Genomic DNA, 23,378 nt, shown 5'->3' with positions numbered 1-23,378 from the left:
TTTTTTATGTCTTCCTTACTGTAGTTTTAAATACAACTCCGAAAGTATGGATTTACTTCCTCATTGCATCATGAGTTTCTATTATCATTATGTGTTGTTTTTTGTATGACAACAATACTTAATGCACTACTACTACTTAGAGCAGAATTTTTTTTTTACAGTAAAAGTCATAAATTCCAATTTATGAATTGAAAAGAAAGACGATACCATTTACGGAAATATCCGCAGAAGAGAAAAATAGAAGAATCCCTCAAGATTCAAACAGAAAAAAACACTAAATTTTTGAAGAAATTAAAATGTGCCAGATGAATTTTTAATAATCAAGTTATCTTTATCTGTTGTTCTGTGTCTGACAACGATACTTAATATACTACTACTACTTTGAAGAGAATATTTTTTTACAGTAAAAACGCAAATTTTCGAAAAAATTAAAATGTAAAATTAATGTAATTGTATGTCTACTGTATTTTTAAACATAACTCCAAAAGTATGGACTTATTTCTTCATTGCATCATGAGTTTCTTGTTTTTATAATCATTATGTGCTGTTCTTTGTATGACAACGTTTCTTTATGTACAAGTACTACATTAAACAGATTTTTTTACAGTAAAAATCATAAATTCAGATTTATGAAATGAAAAGAAAGACAATTCCATTTACAGAAATGTCCAAAGAAGAGCCAAGTTGGAGAATTCCTTAAGCTATAATAAGAAAACTGCTACACCATCATTAGATTTTCATATATAGTACTTGTTATTTTACATAAATACTGCATAAATACTGTGAATAATTATTGTGATTATTCCTAATTATCTAAAATAGTCTCTTACACTCACTAATTTCCTACAACGTTCCTTAATACTTCCTACAACATTTGTATAAAACAACAAGTACTATATATAAAAATCCAATGATGGTGTTGCAGTTTTCCATTGTTGTCAATGCATTTTCATTGGCTGTAAAATCACATGGTAGGATCCAGTTTTCCCTCATTAATTTTCATATTGGTTTGGTTGTCATCAGCACAAAATTGATATAAGTCATAAAGTTATTACTTTCCTACAAATATTTTCGTTTTCCTAATCTAAAGGTTAAAATTTTCTGTACTGTTATTATTAGATTTTTAAATTTGTTTGATTTCTAAATGAAGAAATTAGGAGGAATTGTTTTCATTATTATTATTATAATAATGCAATTCTATGTTACATTTTAAGAAGAAATGACTTAAATCGGTGTCTGATCTTAAACGTGATCGGTGTCTCATCCGTTTTACATTTATTTGTTTTTGGTGCAAATTACATTAATATTTTTTATTTCCTATGAGCTGCACAATCAGTCTTTCCGATGAGCAGACCTAGTGCATTCTCCAGAAGTGGTATCCACTCTTTCAGGACCACCACAATGGGAGAGAAATGTGGGGAATTAATTATCGACAATGTCAACCTTCATCTATCAAAAGGTACCTCATGATAGAATCAAGTTAACATGTCTTATATTCTAGTAAATTGGTATTTAATATTTATAGTGGTAGTTACGCCACATTACTCCCCTTCCAGAATTGTATCTGTGATAGAATTCGATGAATGAATTCCACTAGTTGATTCATGCTGTTTATTTATTTATATAAATATTTGCTCATAATATTTTTTTTTCTTCCAAGCAATTCGCTCGTTATTTTTTTTTTTATAGCTTTTCGCTATTATTATTTTTTTTTTAGCATTTCGCTCATTATTATTTATTAAGCTGGAATCTTTATTTACTTCACCGGATTTCTTTTTCTTTTAAGCAAATCAACTGTGTAATGTGGATTCATCCATCAATATTGACAATTTCTTATCACGTCCGTAGGTCACCAATGAGGGGAATGTATTATCGACTATGTCAACCTTCATCTATCAAAAGGTACCTCATGATAGAATCAAGTTAACATGTCTTATATACTAGTGAATTGGTATTTAATATTTATAGTGGTAGTTACGCCACAGATACCGTTGGCTATGTTAATTCGGACGTATAGTTTCTGCCACACTAGATGGCAGCACCGAGAGATTACATTAATATACTATTCTGAATTCCGGTTAAAGAATTTCGTTAAATGATTTAGAACTTAACTTTCAACTTTTTTGCAGAAAGTGATGAATGCAAAAATTGTATTTTAAATACATCCGTCCGTTTTGTAAGCAAAAATATTAAATTACAGTTGTGAACTTGTGAAAATTTGTTATAACAATATACTTTTAATTTTAAATGTTATTTCAATAAATGATTACTTAGAAAAATGATTTATGTTCATTAATAGATCCTAATTGTATCACAAGGGAAATATTTGGCATTGGGAAGTTTAGGCAAAAGTGTTCTTTTTAGTACATATATTTTTAGTTGACTAATTTCAACTGTTCTATGCCAAGAAACAGTAATTAATGCGAAGCAATCATCGGGGTTGGTGAATGCCAGCGAACAGAAGGCTTAGCTCCCTAGTTATTCAAAAAAAAAAAAAAAAAAAAAAAAATTATATTCAATTCCAGATATTCCCTAGGAATAACACATATTCATGAAACGCCCAATTTAATGCAAGTATGAATTGCTATTCGAAGTGTTCGATGAATGCAATATAGCAAAAACAGGCGTTTTTTAGGTATCTCTATATTTATAACCATCGTTAAACATCTGACTCAATTTTGGGTTTACGACCTCGAATGTTTAACTCCATAGCCTCGTAATTTTGAACCCGATCCAGAAGACAAGAAAACTCCCGGATCGAGCATTGAGAGAAATTTGCTTTCGCGGAGGACTTTTTTTGGTGGAACTAAGCCACAATTGAGTTACATGGGGAGGAAAACAACGAAAATTACCCACGGTTAACCTGGTTGCAAGGGGACTCTAGCCCATAATTCGTCTACCACTGAGGATATTTCACGTCATAAAGTGGTCAGTGCAAGCCGAGTACGAAATTCGTATCGACCAACTATAGCTGGGATTCGAACCCGGTTCGCCTCATTGAGAGGCGAACGCTCTGTCCCCTGCGCCATCAGGGATCTAGGTATATCTGTAAAAAATATTAAGGGTATATATATGTATATATATTATTTTTTGTGCCAGAGCCTTTTGAAATTATCTGAACTTAAAAAAATATTTTTTAGAATTAAATAATTTTCAAAATTAGAATTTCAACTTCAGAGAAGGGAAAGGAAAATATCTTTGCACATGTAAAATCACTTTTCTCTGTAAAAAAAACTGAAGTATGGAATTCTCTATTACCCTTGTACAATGTGTAAAAAAAGGGGACCACTCTTAATAACTTTTTTTGACCTAGTGATCCAATTTTCCCATTCTACGGATCAAACTTTATTAATAAACGGGGTAACCTCAAATACGCTTATTAATTTGTGCAGACGATATTTTAGGTTACGAAATCAGGCACGAAAACTCACTTTCTCTGAATAAACATACGTTTTATAAACTGATTAGGATTTCTTCGTCGTATATATAAAATATGATTTCTCAGGAACTATTCGATCGGTTTCACTCAAAACCAGTATTTTGCCTTTCAAAATTACATTTTTTTAAATGATGTACAAAATTGTATACCTTCCAGTTAAATTTTTTTCTTCGAAGCTATATTAAATAAAATAATAAATATAATAACTAAGTATTAAAAACTACATTTTGCTTCGAACTACCTTTGTATATGAGCTCTATAATTGTGTGCAAAAACTTTTCAATTCACTATAAAAGTTCTAGGACGTATAACGAAATGCGCAAAAAGTTAAACTAACATGACGAGATAAACTAACACAACGGAAACGAGATAAACTAGCATAACAAGATAAACTAACATAACGGTCCAAACTTAAGACCGTTCTCCTAACGCATTATGGGGACCATATATTGCGGCAACCCCCCTCCCCTCCTATTTGAAGGGTAAGTAATTGAAATCCGTTAAAAAAAGGAATTCAGATAAAGTAGTTTTTTTAATGTCTGATTTCATAACCTAAAATATCGTCGATTCAAATTAATGAACATAATTGAGGTCCACTCTATAAGTTTGAGTCTTTGTACGCGAAAATTCGATCAATAAATTTTTGAGATTGTTTCGTTTTCTTCTCTTATTTTGAGCGCTGTACGTAGGAGGTATGAAATTCGATACTCTATTGTTATTATTTCTTTTAGAGAAGAGTGCTTTTACAAGAGCTTTCTTTTGCCAACTCCGAAGTCGAAATTCTTGTTACGAAAACAATCTGATGCTAAAAATATATTGAATTCAGATTATTTCAAAAGACCCAGGAAGGAGACTAAAAGAAAAATATTTATTTTAAACTCTAAAAATAAAATTGATATTTCCTATAGTTATATCTAAAAAAAAACATACGTGTTGTTTGAAAAACAGTATCCTGATAAGAAAAAAAAACGTATCCTGATATTGTGTATAGATAGTAGTGTACAGTCATTATGCGTGCAGTATTTAAATGTATAATATTTCTGTACATTGAAATACTGTATATATACCTGATTTGGAAGAAATATTCATTAATATTAACATCCTTTTACAGGGTGCGTAGCCAAATTATTCAGCAAAAAATAAGCACCTTTCAAGCACTAAAAAATATTTTAAGCACTTTAAAAAATATCATTAATTAGGCAGGGTTGGAGAGTTTTTGGCAATTGACGGTTTTATTTTGTTTTAACCGTCATGCTAAGAAAAACCTTTTGGCATTGTTTTTGACAATTGTCAAAACTCATGAAATTTTGAATAGTGTAAAACGTTTCATACGCTACGGATTGACAATTGGCCGAAATAGATTGGGGTTGAATTAATTGTGAAAACATTGAATAGAACAATGTGAACTGTGTCTTCTTGCATAATTCTAAGTGAAAATCAACATAGTAAAGAAAAAATCCCATTTTGAAAAATGGAAAATTAAGCACTTTTTAAAAACACCCAATGAAAAAAGCACCTTTCAGGGCTTTTAAAAATCGAAAATAAGCACCTTTAAAAAACGCTACGCACCCTGTTTTATAAATTGAATTCCTTTTGATTTTTAGACGCAAGAGGAAATCAAAATATTTAAAATATTTCTGATAACAGAAGTTTTCGAAACAAGATAATAATTTTATGGATGTTGCGAATTGAAAGTTCTATTTTGTTGTTGTTGGCAATTGTTTTCACTCAATTGCTAATGTGAGATTCCTTAAATTGTTTACATAAGAAAAGTGAATTTAGAATACTTTTCAGTTTTAGTTTAGTAACTTCATTAGTTTAATATCTTTTGCGTGGCTAAAAACACTACTTATATTTTTCATAGATATGTTTTGCGTTACTTAAGAAAATGTTATTACAATGAAACATCCAGGAAAGACCACCTCTATGTAGCGACCACCTCTATGTAGCGACCACCTCTTTTTGCGACCCCTTTCGGGAGGCACGCAATTTTTTCTATAGATTTTGGGTTGAAGAAAACCTTTAGGAGAGAGCATTAAAACCTCTTCCAGTAAGTGGGGAAGAATTTGCACTAAATGCGGAAGAGGTTAAATAAGGAAACACGAAAAAGTATCAAAATAAAAAAAATAAATAAAAAAAATAAGTAGATTAAAACATATTCAAAATATTTGTGTGAGGGAGGCTCTTATTTAGAGAGCTTTTTTTAAGGATACAACATCATGTTGCCATCAGAGTGCTCTAAAGACGATGCTGTTAATAATTTATTTTTAGAATGGAAAGTTAAATTAGAAAAAAAAAGTTCTTTTAGAAAAAACAAGCATCTCAAACAACAAACTTCTTGCCCTCTTTTAAAGCTAACTATTTTTTATGATATAAAATTAAATGCAAACTTAAACAAAAAAACATAATTGCTTATTTATTTAAAATAGCCTTATCCTTCATAATTAGTAAATTTATTTATACACATAATTATGTAAGTTGGGATCATTTTTATAGACGCTTAATTTTATTCATTAATCCGTCTTTTCATGACGCCAACAGAAGTGGCATTTCCGCACCAAGAAAATGACACTGACTAAAATTAAAATCGTTTGCGAAAAATTATGTGCCTTCGATAACAATTTTGAAGTCAATGGAGGAAACCTCTAAGAACGACCCACCTCCATTAAGGACAATTTTACTGAACGGAGAGTGGTCGCTCCCGAGATGTTTCACTGTATTATGATGAGAATTCATGAAAATGTTAGAGATGTTTCACTGTATTATGATGAGAATTCATGAAAATGTTAGAGATGTTTCACTGTATTATGATGAGAATTCATGAAAATGTTAGAGATGTTTCACTGTATTATGATGAGAATTCATGAAAATGTTAGAGATGTTTCACTGTATTATGATAAAAATTCATGAAAATGTTAGAGATGTTTCACTGTATTATGATGAGAATTCATGAAAATGTTAGAGATGTTTCACTGTATTATGATGAGAATTCATGAAAATGTTAGAGATGTTTCACTGTATTATGATGAGAATTCATGAAAATGTTAGAGATGTTTCACTGTATTATGATGAGAATTCATGAAAATGTTAGAGATGTTTCACTGTATTATGATAAAAATTCATGAAAATGTTAGAGATGTTTCACTGTATTATGATGAGAATTCATGAAAATGTTAGAGATGTTTCACTGTATTATGATGAGAATTCATGAAAATGTTAGAGATGTTTCACTGTATTATGATGAGAATTCATGAAAATGTTAATCTTAAAACAATGAAGTATTTTAATTGTGCAGAAAAGTTTTTTTGTTGATAAAACTTGCCGAAATATTAAAAAAAGAAAAATAAATAATTGAAATCTTCAAAAAAAAAAAGGCCTTGTTCATGTACTTATTAACGAGAGAGCGTCGAAGCCCCTGGTTCTGTGGTCCTTGCGTTAATATATTTTGAGAAATGTTTTATTCAATTTTTTATATGTTTATTTGAATTTGCACTGAATTCAGTTTACTTCACGAGAAACATTATAATCAACTAAAGAAAATAAGTTTGCAGAATAAAAAGAAGATGTTTCACATATTTATAAATACAAAAATAATTATTAATTACAGCAACTGGTAGAATGCCATGCAATGAATAAATGTAAGAAATTTTTAAGAAATAGAAAATTAATAAGTACTAATATATTACACAAATTTTTATTACATATTTAAAAAACATACAAGTTGGGAATGTGTCAGAACTAATAAGAATATTTTAGAATGCACAACATTTGTAGTGTAAAATGGCAATAATGAAAATGGAAATCAAAACAGATGTTAATTTCCTTTATAATATAAATAAAAAAGTTCTCGAATTTCGATAGTAGTTACGTAAAAAAAAATATTGAGATTATTGAAAAACTGAATCCAATAAATGTTTCTGTTACTGTGAATGACCAAAATTGGCCCCCTACACCAATGTTTTCTTAAGGTCTAGTGCCACTGCCAGGTATTCATTGCCCGGTATGCCCTACATCAATGCTTTTTATATGGTGCCACTGCCCGGTATGCATTTGACGGATACTCCGAACACTGATGTTTCTCCTAATCTATCCTCAGCAGATATTAAAATATCGAATAAATATAATAATATCAACGAATAAATTAATATCAAATCGGATATAACAAATATTTCGGACATTCGCCTGTGAAAGTCGACATTCTCTTGATTTCGGTCTGTCACGGTAACAACTCCCTAAAGGCCTTTCTTAGGACAAGCACCTTATCTGGGCGTCAGCGTTAAGTTGACGTTACCCTAACGCCAACAAAATACTGGTTTGTTAGCTCAAGACCTGGTTTCTTACGAGAAGCGTCTTAACTGTTCGTCAGCGTTAAGTTGATATAATTTTGACGCCATAAAAATACCATTTTGTTAGCTCAGCGTGAGCAGTCGGTCCAACGCAGACATTATCTCGCATTGCGCATGCGTTAATAACGTAAACAAATATTTATTTTGAATTTGTATTGATTTCGTGATTGTCGACCAGTGCTTTAAAGAACAAATAATGACTTTGTCCAAGAAAAAACACATTATAGCTTAGCTAAATGAAGAAGAAGAGGAAGAAGAAGCTATGTTTAATGTTAAAATTAAAATCTTGACTGATTTCAATGCTCTGTTGTCCGCCATTGCTTCTGTTGTTAACTTCACGTTGTTATCCAACTGTAGTTGATTTGGACGGCAGTTGTCGTTCAAGCTGAGCGTTCGATGACGTATGCTGTCAAACTCATAAATTGACCAATTAGAGGTAAACGTTGGTTTCAAGCTGACGCCGACGTTTCCAGAAAAAAGGCCTTAAGACACATTTTATACCTTTTTTATTCTTTCTACTTCGCAATCACCAAAATGCAAAAAACCTGTAAGTCAAATGGACGTTCTTTTTTCCAGAAAGTCCAAATATACAATAATTTTTTTTCTTTTTTTAAAAATCTAAGATTTTAAAATTTCATTCAATTTCATCTACGCTTTTAGAAAGCATCTTCGTACAAATGTACATAAAATACTTCTTATAAAAATACTTTATAGTCCTTACATAGGGTTAAATGAATCGACAGAAGTCATCGCACAGATATGTTAAAATCATAATAATGAGAAATATATAAACAAAGAGCTTTATTATTATTTTTTATAATCATGATACTTCCCACGGGTAGACTATATTTGAGGGTGGGGGAAAAATATACTTGAGGGTGCCCCTTTGCGACTTATGTTTGGCGCCATACTTGTTTGCCCGGAACGCCATGGTAACCCACAAACAGGATATTTATATATATTACTAATTAAACCTTTATTCATACACCAGTCAATCACTGCTTTTTTTCCATTGTTATTCAAATCGTATAGAAACTTAAGATTTATCTTATTGACAGTACCAGAAGCAAAAGTAACCTTACCAGCCGGTATCCAAAGTAGAACTAAGGAATCTCTGAAATTACATTTAAAAATTCATTTAAAAACAACGCTAAATTCTTAACTAATCAGAATCATGATTAAAATCTAAACCAATCAGAATCACGATTGGTTTTTAACATCGCCCAGCTTGGCGATCAATCGCGATCACACTTGGCGTGGGCACCCTCAAATATAGTGGAAGTATCATGAGAACCGTGGGAACACCCGTGGGAAGTATCATGATTATGTATGATGTATTCTTGTTAAACTCATATTGCTAGTGGGCTTCACCCCCTGCTCGCTAACGCTCTCCAACCCCCGAAAATTGCTACGCAATCTTATATGGTTTGCTTTGCAAACCAAGCTCGCTTCGCTGGCTACTAACTTAGGTACTATATTGCAAATGCACAAAATTCTAAGAATTCAAAACAATCATTCAAATTCATATAAAAACTTTTTTTTAAAAAAAAAATTGCATCTTTTTAGTAAATACTAAGTCATTAAAATAAATTTGAATTCAAATAAATGACATGTAATTCGTTAAACGTATTAGAAATGTGCTATAGTATAAAATCTCAAAATAAAATTTCTAAAACTGATATCTCTTTAAAAAGGTTAGAATTTTGGCTATAATTAAGTCTATTAGGTCAATTGCAATGGAAAAACCTGCATAAACTAAATATGATGTTTTTAAAAAATAATAACCATGAACGATTCACAACTTTGTTAAAAACATAAGTATAAGTCTTAGAACTTTGATATACAAAAGAAAAACTTGCAGAAACTAAATATTGATATAAATCAAAAATCGTCAAATAAATTCGTAAAAAGAGGGGCTTTCGACAAAATACTAAAATAGAGATCTATCGACAAAGACTACTCACTTCTGCCTAGCTTAATTGCCGCAGCTGATAGGGTGAATTTCGGAAGAGGTCACATTTCAGTTTCTGTTTTTAAAAGCGCTATATGTTGAGCCACCTCAGCTAGATTTGACATGTGACATTTTTAGTGGCAATCATTGGTCGATTTTCTAGCGTTGCCACTCGGGGAGTTGTAATGAGGCTTTTTTTGTCGCCGTGTAAGAGAAATATATATATAGATTATACAAAAAGCAGATATTAATTTAATTTTTTGCATGCGCCAAATTACTAGATGTGTTAAAATTTTATTTCTTAGTAATTCAGAATATATTCAACTTTTACGTCTCATGAGCTTATTTTTAAATGATTAGTAAAACAACGAATTATGGTACAGTTGTCGATCAAAATAAATGGCTGTCAGGAAAATGTGTTTCTAATAATTTAATCAAGAATAACTAATCCTTTATTCGTTTAAATTACTTAGGTCTTTTGTAATTAGTTTATTATTAGTCTTACTGTCTCTTGAAATTAATTTATTATTAGTGTGAAATTAATGTTTTATTGTATATTTATTATTAGTATTAATTTATAATAATAAATTAATTTATGACGAATTTATAATTGGTTTATCTCAGAGTCCCTTGAAGCATCCCTTCTTATTATTCTGGAATTACACAATTTAAAAAATAAGCGCAATTTGGTTAAATCATATTTTGGCTTCTTGATTTTATGGTCTAAATACAGTTAGTTAATCTACGTTATAAATCATATATTAAATAGGGAATAACGTATATTCTGTTGAATGTTTCCTCTTTTTCATTCATAATTTTGTTTAAAATGATCATTCTAGCTAAAAGTTTTCCTTTTAAGAATCCTTATTTTATGTATCAGTATCCATTAAAAAACTGTTAAAAGTTCGTGTGTTAGAATTGATTTACAACTAAATAGTGTTTATATAGAATTGATTTTGTTACTTTAAAAAAAAATTGTACTATTAAATCTTGTAGAATATGTATCAAGAATCTAGAGGTAAAAAAGTATGCTTTTGGTTTTTTTTCAAAGCAATATTCTTTAAAAAAAAAATAATTTTTGTATCCATTATATGTATTTATTTTGCATTTGAAATAAACCAATAAATTATTAATTAAATATACAATCACGTTTTACTAAACTTACATTGTTATAATAATATACTACAATATATTTCGGTAATTTGTAGAGGAATGTTAATATATAATTTACACCTTAATCCATTATTGAAGCAATTTTTTACATTTATAGTTTACAAATAAAATATAAAACCTTCATCAAGAACTGCATACTATAAAATAAAATTTATTTAACAAGATAAGAGCAGATATTTAAAATCGCAGTGGGAGAAGGGCTTGCAGCTCGTGACGTCAGAAAGTGGCTTTCTTCTCCAGTTGTGAAGATCCGTAAATTCTGTTACTGGGTCCATCCTCCACCTCATTATTTAATGCACTTTTATTCCTAGTTCTTTGTACTATTGTGTTCCTACATTTTTCAGGACACCCATCCTATGCAGTCACAAAATATTCTAAGCCCCAGTAATTGTTTATCTGATCAGATTTTCAAAAACGCATGTTTTAATGGTATTTTGGGATCCTCCCGTCGAACATTTTCGCCAAACCCCGATACTATGTCCAAAAGGTAGTTTGTGCGCCAATAACCGCAAATTTTATCAAATTTACAATTGCGGGGTTTCTCAAAATGGCGAAACGAGAAACACTGCGGAACTAACCGAGAACACTCGGATTCGTATTTAAACGAATTTATGTGGCGACAACTGCACAAGGATAATGACTTGTTTTTTTTTGTTGTTGTTCTTTAAAAGCTACCAAGAACTTTTTGGGGGCTGAAATAATGTATAATAATGTATATGGTGAAGAATAATTCAATGTATATTTATGAAAAAATGGAAGTTTTTACTTTCGTTTGATTCTTTTTATTACACTTTTTTATTACGTATTTTTACACTGACATTTTGTTATTATTCAGTGCTCGAAAAATCGCCCGTCCTCGGCGGCCAAAAATTCCCCTCGGACAACGAATTTCTCGAATCCGACGTCCGCGCCGACGGCCATTTTCCTGTTAATGTTCGTGATACATTTTCAATTTTTGTTATCTTGCAAGAGTCTAGCGCCTCACATTCCAAAATGACCCTCTAATCTAGAAATACAGCAACATACTGCGCATGCTGTAATTGATGTTTTCTCTGTCTGGGAGTACTGCAGCGGTTGAATGGGGCTTTTCAGCAATGAACTTACAAAAAAAAAAAAAAAAAAAAAAAGGAAAACACATTACGTACCGGTCTTAAACAAGAAGCGTTAAACGGAATTATGAACATCTATCTAAATAAAAAAAAACTTCCAGATTTCTGTGCAGAAACCTCTGTAAATCATTGGCTTGATTGTGGAACTGGCAAACGTCATATTTGATTCATTTAAAGAACGCAGTACCCTCGGATAAATTGACATTCCAGATAACTTGACCCTTGTCATTTAAATTATTTCATAAAAGAAATAAATTATTTCATAAAAGAAATACTAGGTTACTATTAGTAACCTAGTATTTCTTTTATTACTGTATAATGCAATCCTAGTATTTGTAATCCTAGTAACTACTAATTCATTGTGCAATTTATATAAATGTTTGTAATAAATAAAAGAAAATTATATTTTTATTTGTTTAGAAGATACGGGTTAGTTTCAAAGGAGGACGGGTGCATTGTTGGACAAGCCGTCCTCTGGGACGGGTAAAATTTCTGAGTTTTATCGAGCCCTGTTATTATTATTATTTCATAAATTTAATGGGTTTAGAATGTGTACACACAAGCTCTTCATTTCATTACTATAGATTACTAGTTTCAATACATTTCGATTAATTCAATTTTTAACACATATGCTAGAATTGTGAAAATCGAATGAATTTTAATCTTTGTTAAAGAATTATTATAAAAAAAGTTTTACCAACAAACAAGCTTTTCTTTCTAAAAATATATTGGTCCTGCAGTGGACTTATCGTAAAGACATGGTTCCCAGTAGAAGCAACACCTCCTAGAAAGAACAGGCCTTAGCACGGGTTACCATACATATCCCTTAGTAGTCCAAACGTAATGACATATTTTGTATTTTCAACAACTGCGCAGCTTAGTACCCCTAACGTAATGACATCTTTCTTATTTTTCGTCTACTGCGTAGTTAACTTCGTCACATCGGACTACTTAATTGATCCGTGCTGAGGCCTTTCTACTTTTAGGAGGTGTTGGTAGAGCACCGAAGTCAAGCATCACTGGCTGATCCTAGTTAAGCTGTTTTACAGTAAAGTGCTCAACTTCACGTATAGGTCGTCGAGAAACCAAAGCAGGGGTGCCATCCCCTCTGCAGAGGATCAAAATTGCGATGGCATTTCTTCGGTTCAACTTCAGGGATGTTTCGCAGAACGTCGCCAATAGCAAATTGTGGAGCTCTAGTGCGACATAAATAAAGTACCTGCCTACCTACCTGCCAGTTTATTCGAGAATTGCGAAAATCGAATAAATTTTATTCTTACAGAATTATTTTTAAAACATTTTTACCAAAAAACAAGTTTCTCTTTCTAAAAATAAATTAAAAAAGTAAATGTAACAAAAAAAAAAAAAAAAAAAACTGTGTTTTTAGATACTACTAGGCTCTGAGAATTTTCTGCACTCCTGCTATTATTTGACAAACGCAAATAAAATAGTTTAGTTTTATTTCATCTTATATTTTGTCACTTGATATAGGATAATATAATGAATTTTTATTTTGATTTGGACATCGGCTACTTTTGACCCAATTCTAAAATAATAGTTTTCAAGATGATGCAAAACAACTGTTTTGACATCACATTTTCAGTAATTTACTAAAATAAACTCAACGCCATTCTGAAAAAAAAACTTGTCTTCAATTGAAAAATGTTTTTTTGCCTGAAATATATAAGTTGTTTGAAAAATAGGAAGGTTTTTTTTTCTTTTCTTCTCGTGATGGAAAAATTCAAAAACACGTTTGTGATGAAAAGTTTGGAAACCTACTTCCAATTTTAATTTCGATTTTAAAAGAGTGTTTAAAACTTATTATGGTAGAAAAACTAAAAACAAAAGAAGCAAATTTGTATTTCATATTTATGTGGTTGATCCATTGCCACATTAACTCTTTATTTACGGTTTATCATGTTGAACCAGCAGATGTGGTCCACATGTTGTACCAGCCCTAAAGAAAAGGTTAAAAGAAATACGAACACGCGTGAGAGAGACTCCTCTATATCCTAAAAACAACGTGATTTGACTGGAATGATAAATTTCACAGGTGAAGAGGAGTCAGAGCACAAGAAATGCAAACACATAACTGTACAAACCCGAAACAGTGATTAATGCATTACAAACAAACAAGCTTTCAAAGTGAAAATTTTGAAGAAAAAATAATTGATGTGTATGCTTAGATGTAGGGGTGAGTCGGGTATAGTTTGTCTATGCAAAGAACTCCAATTTCCATTCGTCTGGAATAGTGGCAGGGACTATGGTTACGAGGTTTAACTATTTCAAGTATTGGCTCATTATTCAAGGCTGGTTTTGGATCAGGTCGGCGAGAGAAAGGGAATCAGAGGAGAAGCTCCCTTCTTTGAAATTCGCTATTTCTCGTTTCCATAGCAGCAGACGGCTTTAGACTTCGTGGAGAGGGGAGTTCTTTCTGCAGACAAACTATACATCGATTGTGTGGAAGTAAGTTCTGCTTTCTAGCTGATTTAAAAAAGAACATACCTTATTGGTGTGTTGATTAATTCCAGGCATCTGTGTCGATAAGTTAGTTTGCTTTATGTCAATTCTCGAATGTTTTTAAGCTATCCTTATTTATTGGTGATTACAGTAATAAAAACAATATTTTTAGTCCATTTGCTTATTGCTAATGAAATGAATCTTCAGTTGCTAAAAATTCATACTCATACAATTAGAATTTAGTTCAACTGTTAATCTAAGTAAACCAATAGTTAAACACTGTTCTGTTTCGATAACCTCTCACCTCGTGATCAGACAGGGTACTACACTGATGTCTATGCTGGGCCCTTTAAATGCTGTAGTGAGGTGGAGGAAGGAGATAACTACTTTCAAGGCTGAAGAAAGGTTTCATGGTCCCTTGACAAAATTTATTGCGGACCCTTATTTCATATTTTGCGGAATTTTTGAAGAGAATTCATCAAAAATCGTAGTTTTTATGTAGATATAAAGATATTATCTACAAATTTTCATGAAAAATTGAAAATTTTTTTGATCACAGGTTACCCATTGGCAAAATGGTTGTAGTCTAATTTTCCTGCCGTCTGCGTTCTACGTTTAGCTTTTTCATCATCGGTAAGTTTAGGCCTTGGCATCTTTTTTTTTTCTTGCTTCAACTCTAACCTTTGGGACCCTCTTTATTTGTGATATTCACCAGAATTAGCATTGAAAACGATCCAGTTTGAACAGTAGGTTAGAATTTATGATTCTTAACTAAAACAATAAAAACAAAAATATCGTTCAAATGATGAAATTCTCTTTTATTCACAACTCAAGAAGTATTTATAGGATCTCTCTGACCCCATATCTCAAAAAAAAAAAAAAAACTCACCAACTTAATGCATAACAAAATTTAAAATGAAAAAAAAAAAAAAATTCTAGAAAAATTATCAAACAGCAGCTGTCGCCATAGCAACGCATGCAATGCACTCTTTACTATTACTCTTGAACACAGTCGAAAAGTGTGATGACGTCCAAATAAGGTGCACACGGCATCAAACCCAAAACAACACCCATTTTGCCAATAGGTATTAAGCAAAATATTTCTGTGAGGAATTTTGCTGGAGCCCTGTAGTCCCAGGACAATTGTCAGTCTCTCTCCCCACTGTGAGTACAGCCTTGACTGCATCAAATGTAAATTACGTGCATAAGTTTCTTAAATTCTCTTATATGTCAATTGCCTAATAGAAATGTCTGCTACTTTGTAATGAAATTTTAGAATTTATAATTTTCCATAGAAGTAGCTTATGTACCCGATTAGGTGATTTGAATTTTATTAAAAAAAAGAAGTTTATAACAAAAGCAGCACATTAGTAACTGTTGAAATATTGTGTACCACTAACCAATGAATATTTCGGTCAAATTTGATAGTTTCTAAGTCTAACAGTTTTGCTCCAACACGCCTTCGAATCTTAGCTACCCGGTTTTACCCCAATGTATTAAAACTATGCATTATACATCTAGCGACTGATGGGTACACAGGGTAGTCATAAATAAATTCAGCTGACCATTTCATATGATGTTCTTTGAAAGTATGCTCTTGAGATCGTGCTGAATCATAACAACAGAGCAGCCACACAGTTAAAGTGACCAAATTTCAAAGTTTTTGATTGGCAACATCTTCTCTATCCCTTTAACACGTAGGACGCATTTAAAAAGAAAAAAGTAAGCTCATTTTTCATAATTAACTCGCAGCGTCGCTCGTTGAAATTCCCTTTATATGCAGTGCAAGACAATGAATCAGGTGCTCGCTTGAAGTTGCCAACAGCTTACAGAGAAAGTGAACTGTTTTAACCGAACTTGGTTTCAGAAACAGTAATCGAAAGCTAAGAGGAAGCTCGTGATCCTATAAACCTGTACGAGAAATAATTTAAATAAGCTGTTCTTGTTAAAACTGTTGTTCTTGGCAACTATGTGTAAAGGCTAAAAATTACACGCATCCCACTTAAGGTTTTAAATGGGTGGAAAAATATGGAGACGAATGTGTCGTAAGATATGATACATAAAGAAACTTTACTCAATTAGCAAATCTTAGAGCTGGGGCAAGCAAAAATACCTATTTTGTGGCACTCACTATTGTCTTTGAATATATCCTAGTCCTCGTAGAATATTCGTTCTCGGTACTTACTTTTTTTATCGTAGGAGTTTGGAATAAAATAAGCGAAGAAATACGTTATTTCAAAAATTAGAGAGGCGAAATATAATTGTAATGTTATATGTAGATTCTGCCAGTTATTATTCACAATGCCCCATATGAAATGCTTTGTCTTAAAATTCCAACAAAAATAACCTTTCTTGTTTTGTCCTTCAAGATATTTGTTGAAGATTGACATAGTAGCAGACGATTATATTCAAAGACATAGTAGCAGACGATTATTTTCAAAGAACAGAATTTAAATTGCTGTTGAAGATTGACGAGTCATATTTAACCAGGTTGGCAAAACGCATGAAATTAAAAAAGGACATATTGTATCGGTGGTTCACGTTTTCTCTTTGTTTTTTAAAAGAATTATTAGAACATTCTTTTTTTTCTTTTTAGTTGAATTTTCTTGTGTTTTTTCTCACGAGGTGAGATTTTTTCGTTAAATTAAACATTAAAATTTTATTTGTGTTTTGTTTCGCAATATTTTTTCTGTGATACATTTATGTTATTAATTTGGTAGTTAAGAATAAAAAGTTCTTTTGGTAACTACAACAATATTCTTCTTTAAAATTTAAAAAAATTGCTCGCGGTTAACTGTTACAGTGAAAGCTTAACTGTTCTGAATCGCCTTGATCGCATATCTTCAAACAATACGACATGAAATTTATTTCGATTTGTCGAGAGAAAAAGCAGCCAAAATTCTTGAATAATAGAAGTTTTCTATGACTACCTTGTATTTTACAACACTTGCGCATTGAAAAGTCGTAGCATTTCTTTTGATGTAGCAAAATGCAACGGCAAAAATATTTTCCACCTGATTTCTTTCAGTATTCTTGTAATCACTCGAATTATGAAATCATATTTAGCGCTGTTTTAAACTACAAATAATCTAAAACTTTAAGAGTCGTTTATTTTCGACTGAACCCTCACAGATTCACAGGATAGTTGCTTAGATGTCGTCTTATTAACGCAATGAACCAAAAGAATGAGATTCTCATAGAAACATTTAATATGTCATGTAAGCAAGAAAAAGTTTAATAAAATATTTCACAGGGATACATCGTCAACTGGGTTTGATGGCAAATTGAAATGTGGCAAAGAAACTTCATCTCGAACAACTTGGCGAAATCTGCGTTTTCGCCTCATGTACCTAGGACAGCAGGAACACAAAAGTTTGGTAAATGCCCTTCTAAACTCCCTGCTCCAACACGCGTATATCACGGGGTTCATTCCAGAGTTTGTCCACCCCAACCACGTCACGACGGAGAAGACAAGTTTTGAGTTCATCACACAACTGTCGCCACAAATGCCCATTAAGACATTTGTAACGAAAAATGGAAGCCAACATAAAATGAAAACACCCATCACAATGCCGAGCGTCTTGGCAGCTTTCCTTTCTTTGGCGAGTTTGCTGATTTTCCTGCTCAATGAGAATGTTTTTATGTGTCGGGACGGGAGCGACGTTCCACTCGTCAAGTTCGTTTCGTACTTCGGCGAGTAAATACCCCCTCTGTGAATTCGCAGCGTCAACGAAGCGCATTCACCGTTTGAGTGAATTTGCTTCGTTCCGAGTTTCAAGCTCCTTTTCTGTTCCATGGCTGCTCTGTAAATTCTGTAATACGTGATGAGCATGACAGTTAATGGAACGTAGAAGGAGACAGCCGAAGAAAAGACTAGATAGCCAACGTCCTCCGTGAAGAGACACTGGTGTTCTGGCGGAGATTCTGCTGACACGGCCCTCCACCAAGCAATTGCTGGAAAGGAAATGAGGGAGGAACATACCCATACAAGGACAATCAATAGAGCCGCCCTCGTTGGGCTCATTTTTCTTGGATAAGACATGGAGTCTGTGATTGCCCAGTATCTATCCAGCGAGATAACACAGAGATTCAATATCGAAGCAGTACTGGCTAAGACATCTATGGATCGCCATACATCGCACCAGTCCTGTCCAAACGGCCAGTAGCCGTCTCTGATTTCTAAGACGACACAAAACGGCATCACAACGGCACCGACAATGCAGTCGGCCGTGGCAAGAGACGCTATGAAGTAATTGGTAACCGTGTGGAGGTAGGGCTCTCTTGCCACTGCCACCATCACAAGAATGTTACCGAAGATTGTCGCCAGGCAGAAAAATGCTAAAATGATCGCGAGTACGTTGTTGTGAAACGTCGATTCATATTCCGATGTTTCTTCTAAGCGTGTGTTCCAAACCGGTCTGGAAGAAAGGGTTGTTGTTGTGTCCGTCGAACGTAAGATCGGCGATTCTTCTTCTAAATCCGTGTGGTAATCGACGACTCCAAAGAAAGAATCGTTGATCGTGAAATTTTGAAGCAAGTGATTTGATAGTATTACAGCTGTTTCATTCATAAACATGTTTCGTGTTCCACAATGTTATGAGTTACAAACGTTCAACAGGGCTATAAAAACATATTTTCGTTAAAATTTGTTTTTTCAATTCTTGGAATAACGAATGTTCTTTTCAACAATTATTCTCGGGAATGCATAATTTTGTGCCATTCAAAATACTTTCCGGATTCAAAAGCTCACATAGTGGTATATTCCATCCATGATAGACTTTCTCCTTGACTTATAAGAAACGTGCTTTGCACTGGAGGCGTCATTTTCTGCCATCATATCCTTTAAAGACACCTGAAACACAAATAAAAATAATTTGTCACAAAACATGACAACAAGGTATACAATACTATAACAACTATGAAAACAGCTAAATCTTTTATTTAAGCTCTTTTTCTTTAATTAAAATAGTTCCTTTCACTAATTTAAAAATAACACAGGGGTCGCAACCTGCAAATCAGATCTAATTATTCCCATCTAAGTTTGAATTCTTATGTATCTATAATAATGAAAGGAAAAGTTTGTGTAAAAAATGTAATCAAGATAGTTTTCGTAAAGTAATGTGAATTTTAATTAATTGTTAATATATAAATTTATTAATTATAAATAGTAAGTGTCATGTTAAAAAAGTATTGGTCATTAAGAGTTGTAAACAAGTATCTTTTTAATTAAGGAAACTAGTTCCTTCAAAATTAGTGTTTTCTTTCTTTCTTTCTTTTTCTACCCTCTCTCAGCCCCTGCATCTTATAATTAATTAAAAAAAAATGTTTTAAGTTAAAGTATTTTCCTTACTAAATGTTGAATCTTATTTTCAGCTCAAGAGGTCTTGCTTAAATTCTAATCATTTTTAAAATCATAAACTTTCTTTAAATCAAAGTATTTATGGTGCATTTTTTTAATAACTAGACTATTAATTTTTTTAAATTTAATTCCATGAACAAATTTTTTAATGTTGAAATGGACTTTATTACGTAATATGATAAAAAAACATGAATTTTCCCATAGTTTTTAATTATTTCAATTCATCAAATTTTTTTCTTCTGATGAACTGATTCAGAGTTTCTGATTTTGTTTTTTTCTCCTAAGTAATCATTTTTGCAGTTTCTAATTTTTTAACATTTAAAAGTATTTAATTTTATTCAAACATATTATAAGGTTAACTGACAAAAAAAATTTAGTGCTTAGAACATTGATGTCTATATAACAATAACCATCTGCAATTACTGTCAACATGTCTGTCTAAATACTTTGGCATGCGGCCCTTCTATGGTCAATCTGCTGTGCATGTGGCCCTTCACTCAAAAAGGTTGTGTACCCCTAAGCTAAAGTATATCTTTTCCGCTGAATTGGCACTTAGTGAATGTGTCGACATTTCAAAAAATAGTTTTATTAGTTAAAATCGGGTCAATTTAACGTTTTTAATTTTATTTCGAAATTATGCGGATACTAGTAATTCTAGCGACACAACAACATTTAAATAACGTCTGTTATGTTTGACTCTGGTAAAAATACAGAGCTACATTTTAAATAAAATATAAAAAGTTGTGTACAGAAATGATAAAATTAAAGCACAGAATAGGTAGGCCGCTCGTAGTACCGCACTAATAGTAAAGCACATGAGTGTTTTGTTACACTGCATCAAAGGAATTTCAGACAAATTCTAGGTCCGTGTTTTGCCGAATGCACCTTGTTTTCGTGTTTTCAATCTTGTAACGCAGAATATTATATTCCAAGCCGCGACTGCTAATGGGATAGAGCCTGTAAATTCAAGGATGAACTCTCGTTTCAAACAATAACAAAATTTAATTTTGGGACATTAGACTTACAACTGCCTTCATCGAGTTCTTAAGTCAATCTGAATTACATTTTCATTGTAAGACGCTATCTAGTGGCTCTGAATTACATTTTCATTGTAAGACGCCATCTAGTGGCTAATAATTTTATCAGATTCTACAAAAAGAATTAATTTGCTTAATGAATTCTTTAGAGCCTTCCAATGAGGTGAACCCTGGGGCCAAAGAGAAGATAGAGAAGGGCTGGGTCAGTCCTTTCTCAAAGCTGAAGTTACAATTTCTCACCTCATGACTACACGCCGGACATCGATCTCGAAAGTCACAACTAAAGAATATGAAAACTTTATTGTTTATACTTTCTATAAGAAATAAGTTGAACGTTCGGCACTTTTCTGATAAAAGCTGTCAAACATTACACTTCTAAGAAATTATTTCTGCTCAAAAATATAGTATTCATGCATTTTCTTGGTATTCCTTAGTATTAAAAATAACTCTTTAAAGTTAGAGAAAAATTTCTCAATGGTTGTCGTCATTGTTTCATTATCGTTTAATTTTAGTTTTTAACTTTTACTGTTAAATAAAAGAATGTATATCAGGACACCTTTATAGTTACATATTGTTCGATAGCAATAGTTTATTATTTGCGATGTCTGTCTGTCTGTCTGTTACATATTGTTCGATAACAATAGTTTATTATTTGCGATGTCTGTCTGTCTGTTACATATTGTTCGATAACAATAGTTTATTATTTGCGATGTCTGTCTGTCTGTTACATATTGTTCGATAACAATAGTTTATTATTTGCGATGTCTGTCTGTCTGTTACATATTGTTCGATAACAATAGTTTATTATTTGCGATGTCTGTCTGTCTGTCTGTCTGTCTTTCTGTCTGTCTGTCTGTCTGCACTCCTCAAAAGTGAAATTGCAACACCAAGAAATAATGCACGTAGCGTCATGCAAATTTCAGGAGCGATAGTAGTGAGATGGATATGCAAATGATTAAATTTGCGCACGCATCTGATCACGTGGTACGCATATTCGGGCTATAAAGGCCAGCAACTTTCCCTTCTCATAAACGGCATCTGAGGTTTTGCGTAGCATTTGCGACTTTCGAAAAAGCGTAGAAAATGCCTCTGAGACGTCGGCGAGCTCAATACCATCAGTTAACGACCGGGGAACTCAATGAACTTGGTTTGTTGCTGTGCGCAATAGCAACTCGTGTTGGGCACAACGTGAGTACCATCCAACGTTGCGTCACACGACCAGGGCCCGATTAACCTCTGAAAATAGGGGAAGCATAATAGAATTTTGGGGCCCCTGTAACGTATCATAAGCTATATCAAGAACTATTCAGTTTTTCTTTTACATAAAAACTTTTATTAACAAACACCAACATTAAGAAATATGCAATACCCGTAACGGGATAGTGAAAACATCATAAACAACTAGAAAACCCGTAACGGGATATAAGGAAACTCAAATTCCACAATAAAACTAATCTAAAAAGAATCAACAACTCTGTCGTTCTAAATATTGACTTCTAATTTAATCGTCTGCTTTTATTTTAAGTTTATCTCTTTATGCGTTTACTTTATTTTAATTATGATTTTGCAAACCCATTATTTCTTTACTATTTTTAGACTTTACAATCGTCTGCTTTTATAAATTCTTTAATATTTTTAAACTTTACAACTCCTCTCCCCTTGGAAGAACTTTTCCATAGAAAACAGGGGAAAAGTTTATTATGAACTTTTTTGTGTCCTCTAAAACTTTAGGTTGAAACCAATGCATTATGTTATAATCAAAACATTTCACTTTTAAATTTAAATTTTCTAATTGTCAAATTAAATGCAAGATACAATTTTTACATTAGAAGTGATGTACAATAATTAACTTTAAAACTTAAAATTTCTAAATTATTTTTAGACTCTTGCAGTAAACATTAATAGACAATTCACTTGTAACTCAATTTTGATATCAAAGTAAAATATTCGAAATAAAATTAGACTGTAAATAAATATTATAATTTAACTTCACACAAAATAAATACAAATTAACATAACTATTTACATATATACAACAATATCTAAAAACTGAAGCTAACCAGATTTTTTTTTCAAAGTGCTTATTTTTTTTTTATCTTGGTATAACTTTTTATTTTTTTTTAATCCAAACAATATACTTACGATTTTTAAGCTTCACATAATTAGATTCTACTCAATCTTGTTAATATTTATATGCATAAAAAAATAACATATTTAAGAACACTAGCACTTTTCTCTACAAACAAATTCGCTTAACACCTATGTTTCATTTTCAATATAATCATTTTTAAACACTTTCTTAAATTAAATTTAACTGGTTCAATTTCAAAAACATCAATGCATTTTTATTTTATATTTTCACCTTAATTAGAGCTTTAATTCAAACTTTAATAGCAACTACTTTCTTTACGAGTTAGTTTTTTAAAATAAATAAATCATACATATGAATAAGGAAATAAGACTAATCTGTATCAATATCAATAAGAAAAACAAACATTATTTAC

The 23,378-nt window shown here is 31.9% G+C and overlaps 1 protein-coding gene across 4 annotated transcripts in view; it reads right to left on the bottom strand.

Moving 5' to 3' along the window:
- Window positions 1-17,664: 17,664 nt before the first annotated feature.
- The window catches only part of LOC107439782 (dopamine receptor 2), a 140,275-nt gene continuing 134,561 nt past the window's right edge, over window positions 17,665-23,378 (bottom strand). For all 4 annotated transcript variants that reach the window (XM_087157878.1, XM_021147523.4, XM_021147524.4 and 1 more), the window contains one exon: window positions 17,665-19,330. In XM_087157878.1, the coding sequence (XP_087014004.1) occupies window positions 17,726-19,054 (1,329 nt within the window). In that variant the 5' untranslated portion in view covers window positions 19,055-19,330 and the 3' untranslated portion in view covers window positions 17,665-17,725. The remainder of the gene's footprint in view (window positions 19,331-23,378) is intronic.

The sequence above is a fragment of the Parasteatoda tepidariorum genome, chromosome 2 (genome assembly GCF_982258835.1).
Source record: "Parasteatoda tepidariorum strain Cologne lab strain chromosome 2, Ptep-v5.0, whole genome shotgun sequence".
Taxonomy (NCBI): Eukaryota; Metazoa; Arthropoda; class Arachnida; order Araneae; family Theridiidae; genus Parasteatoda; species Parasteatoda tepidariorum.
Note: the sequence above shows the minus strand (reverse complement) of the source record. Positions and strands in the feature narration are given on the sequence as shown.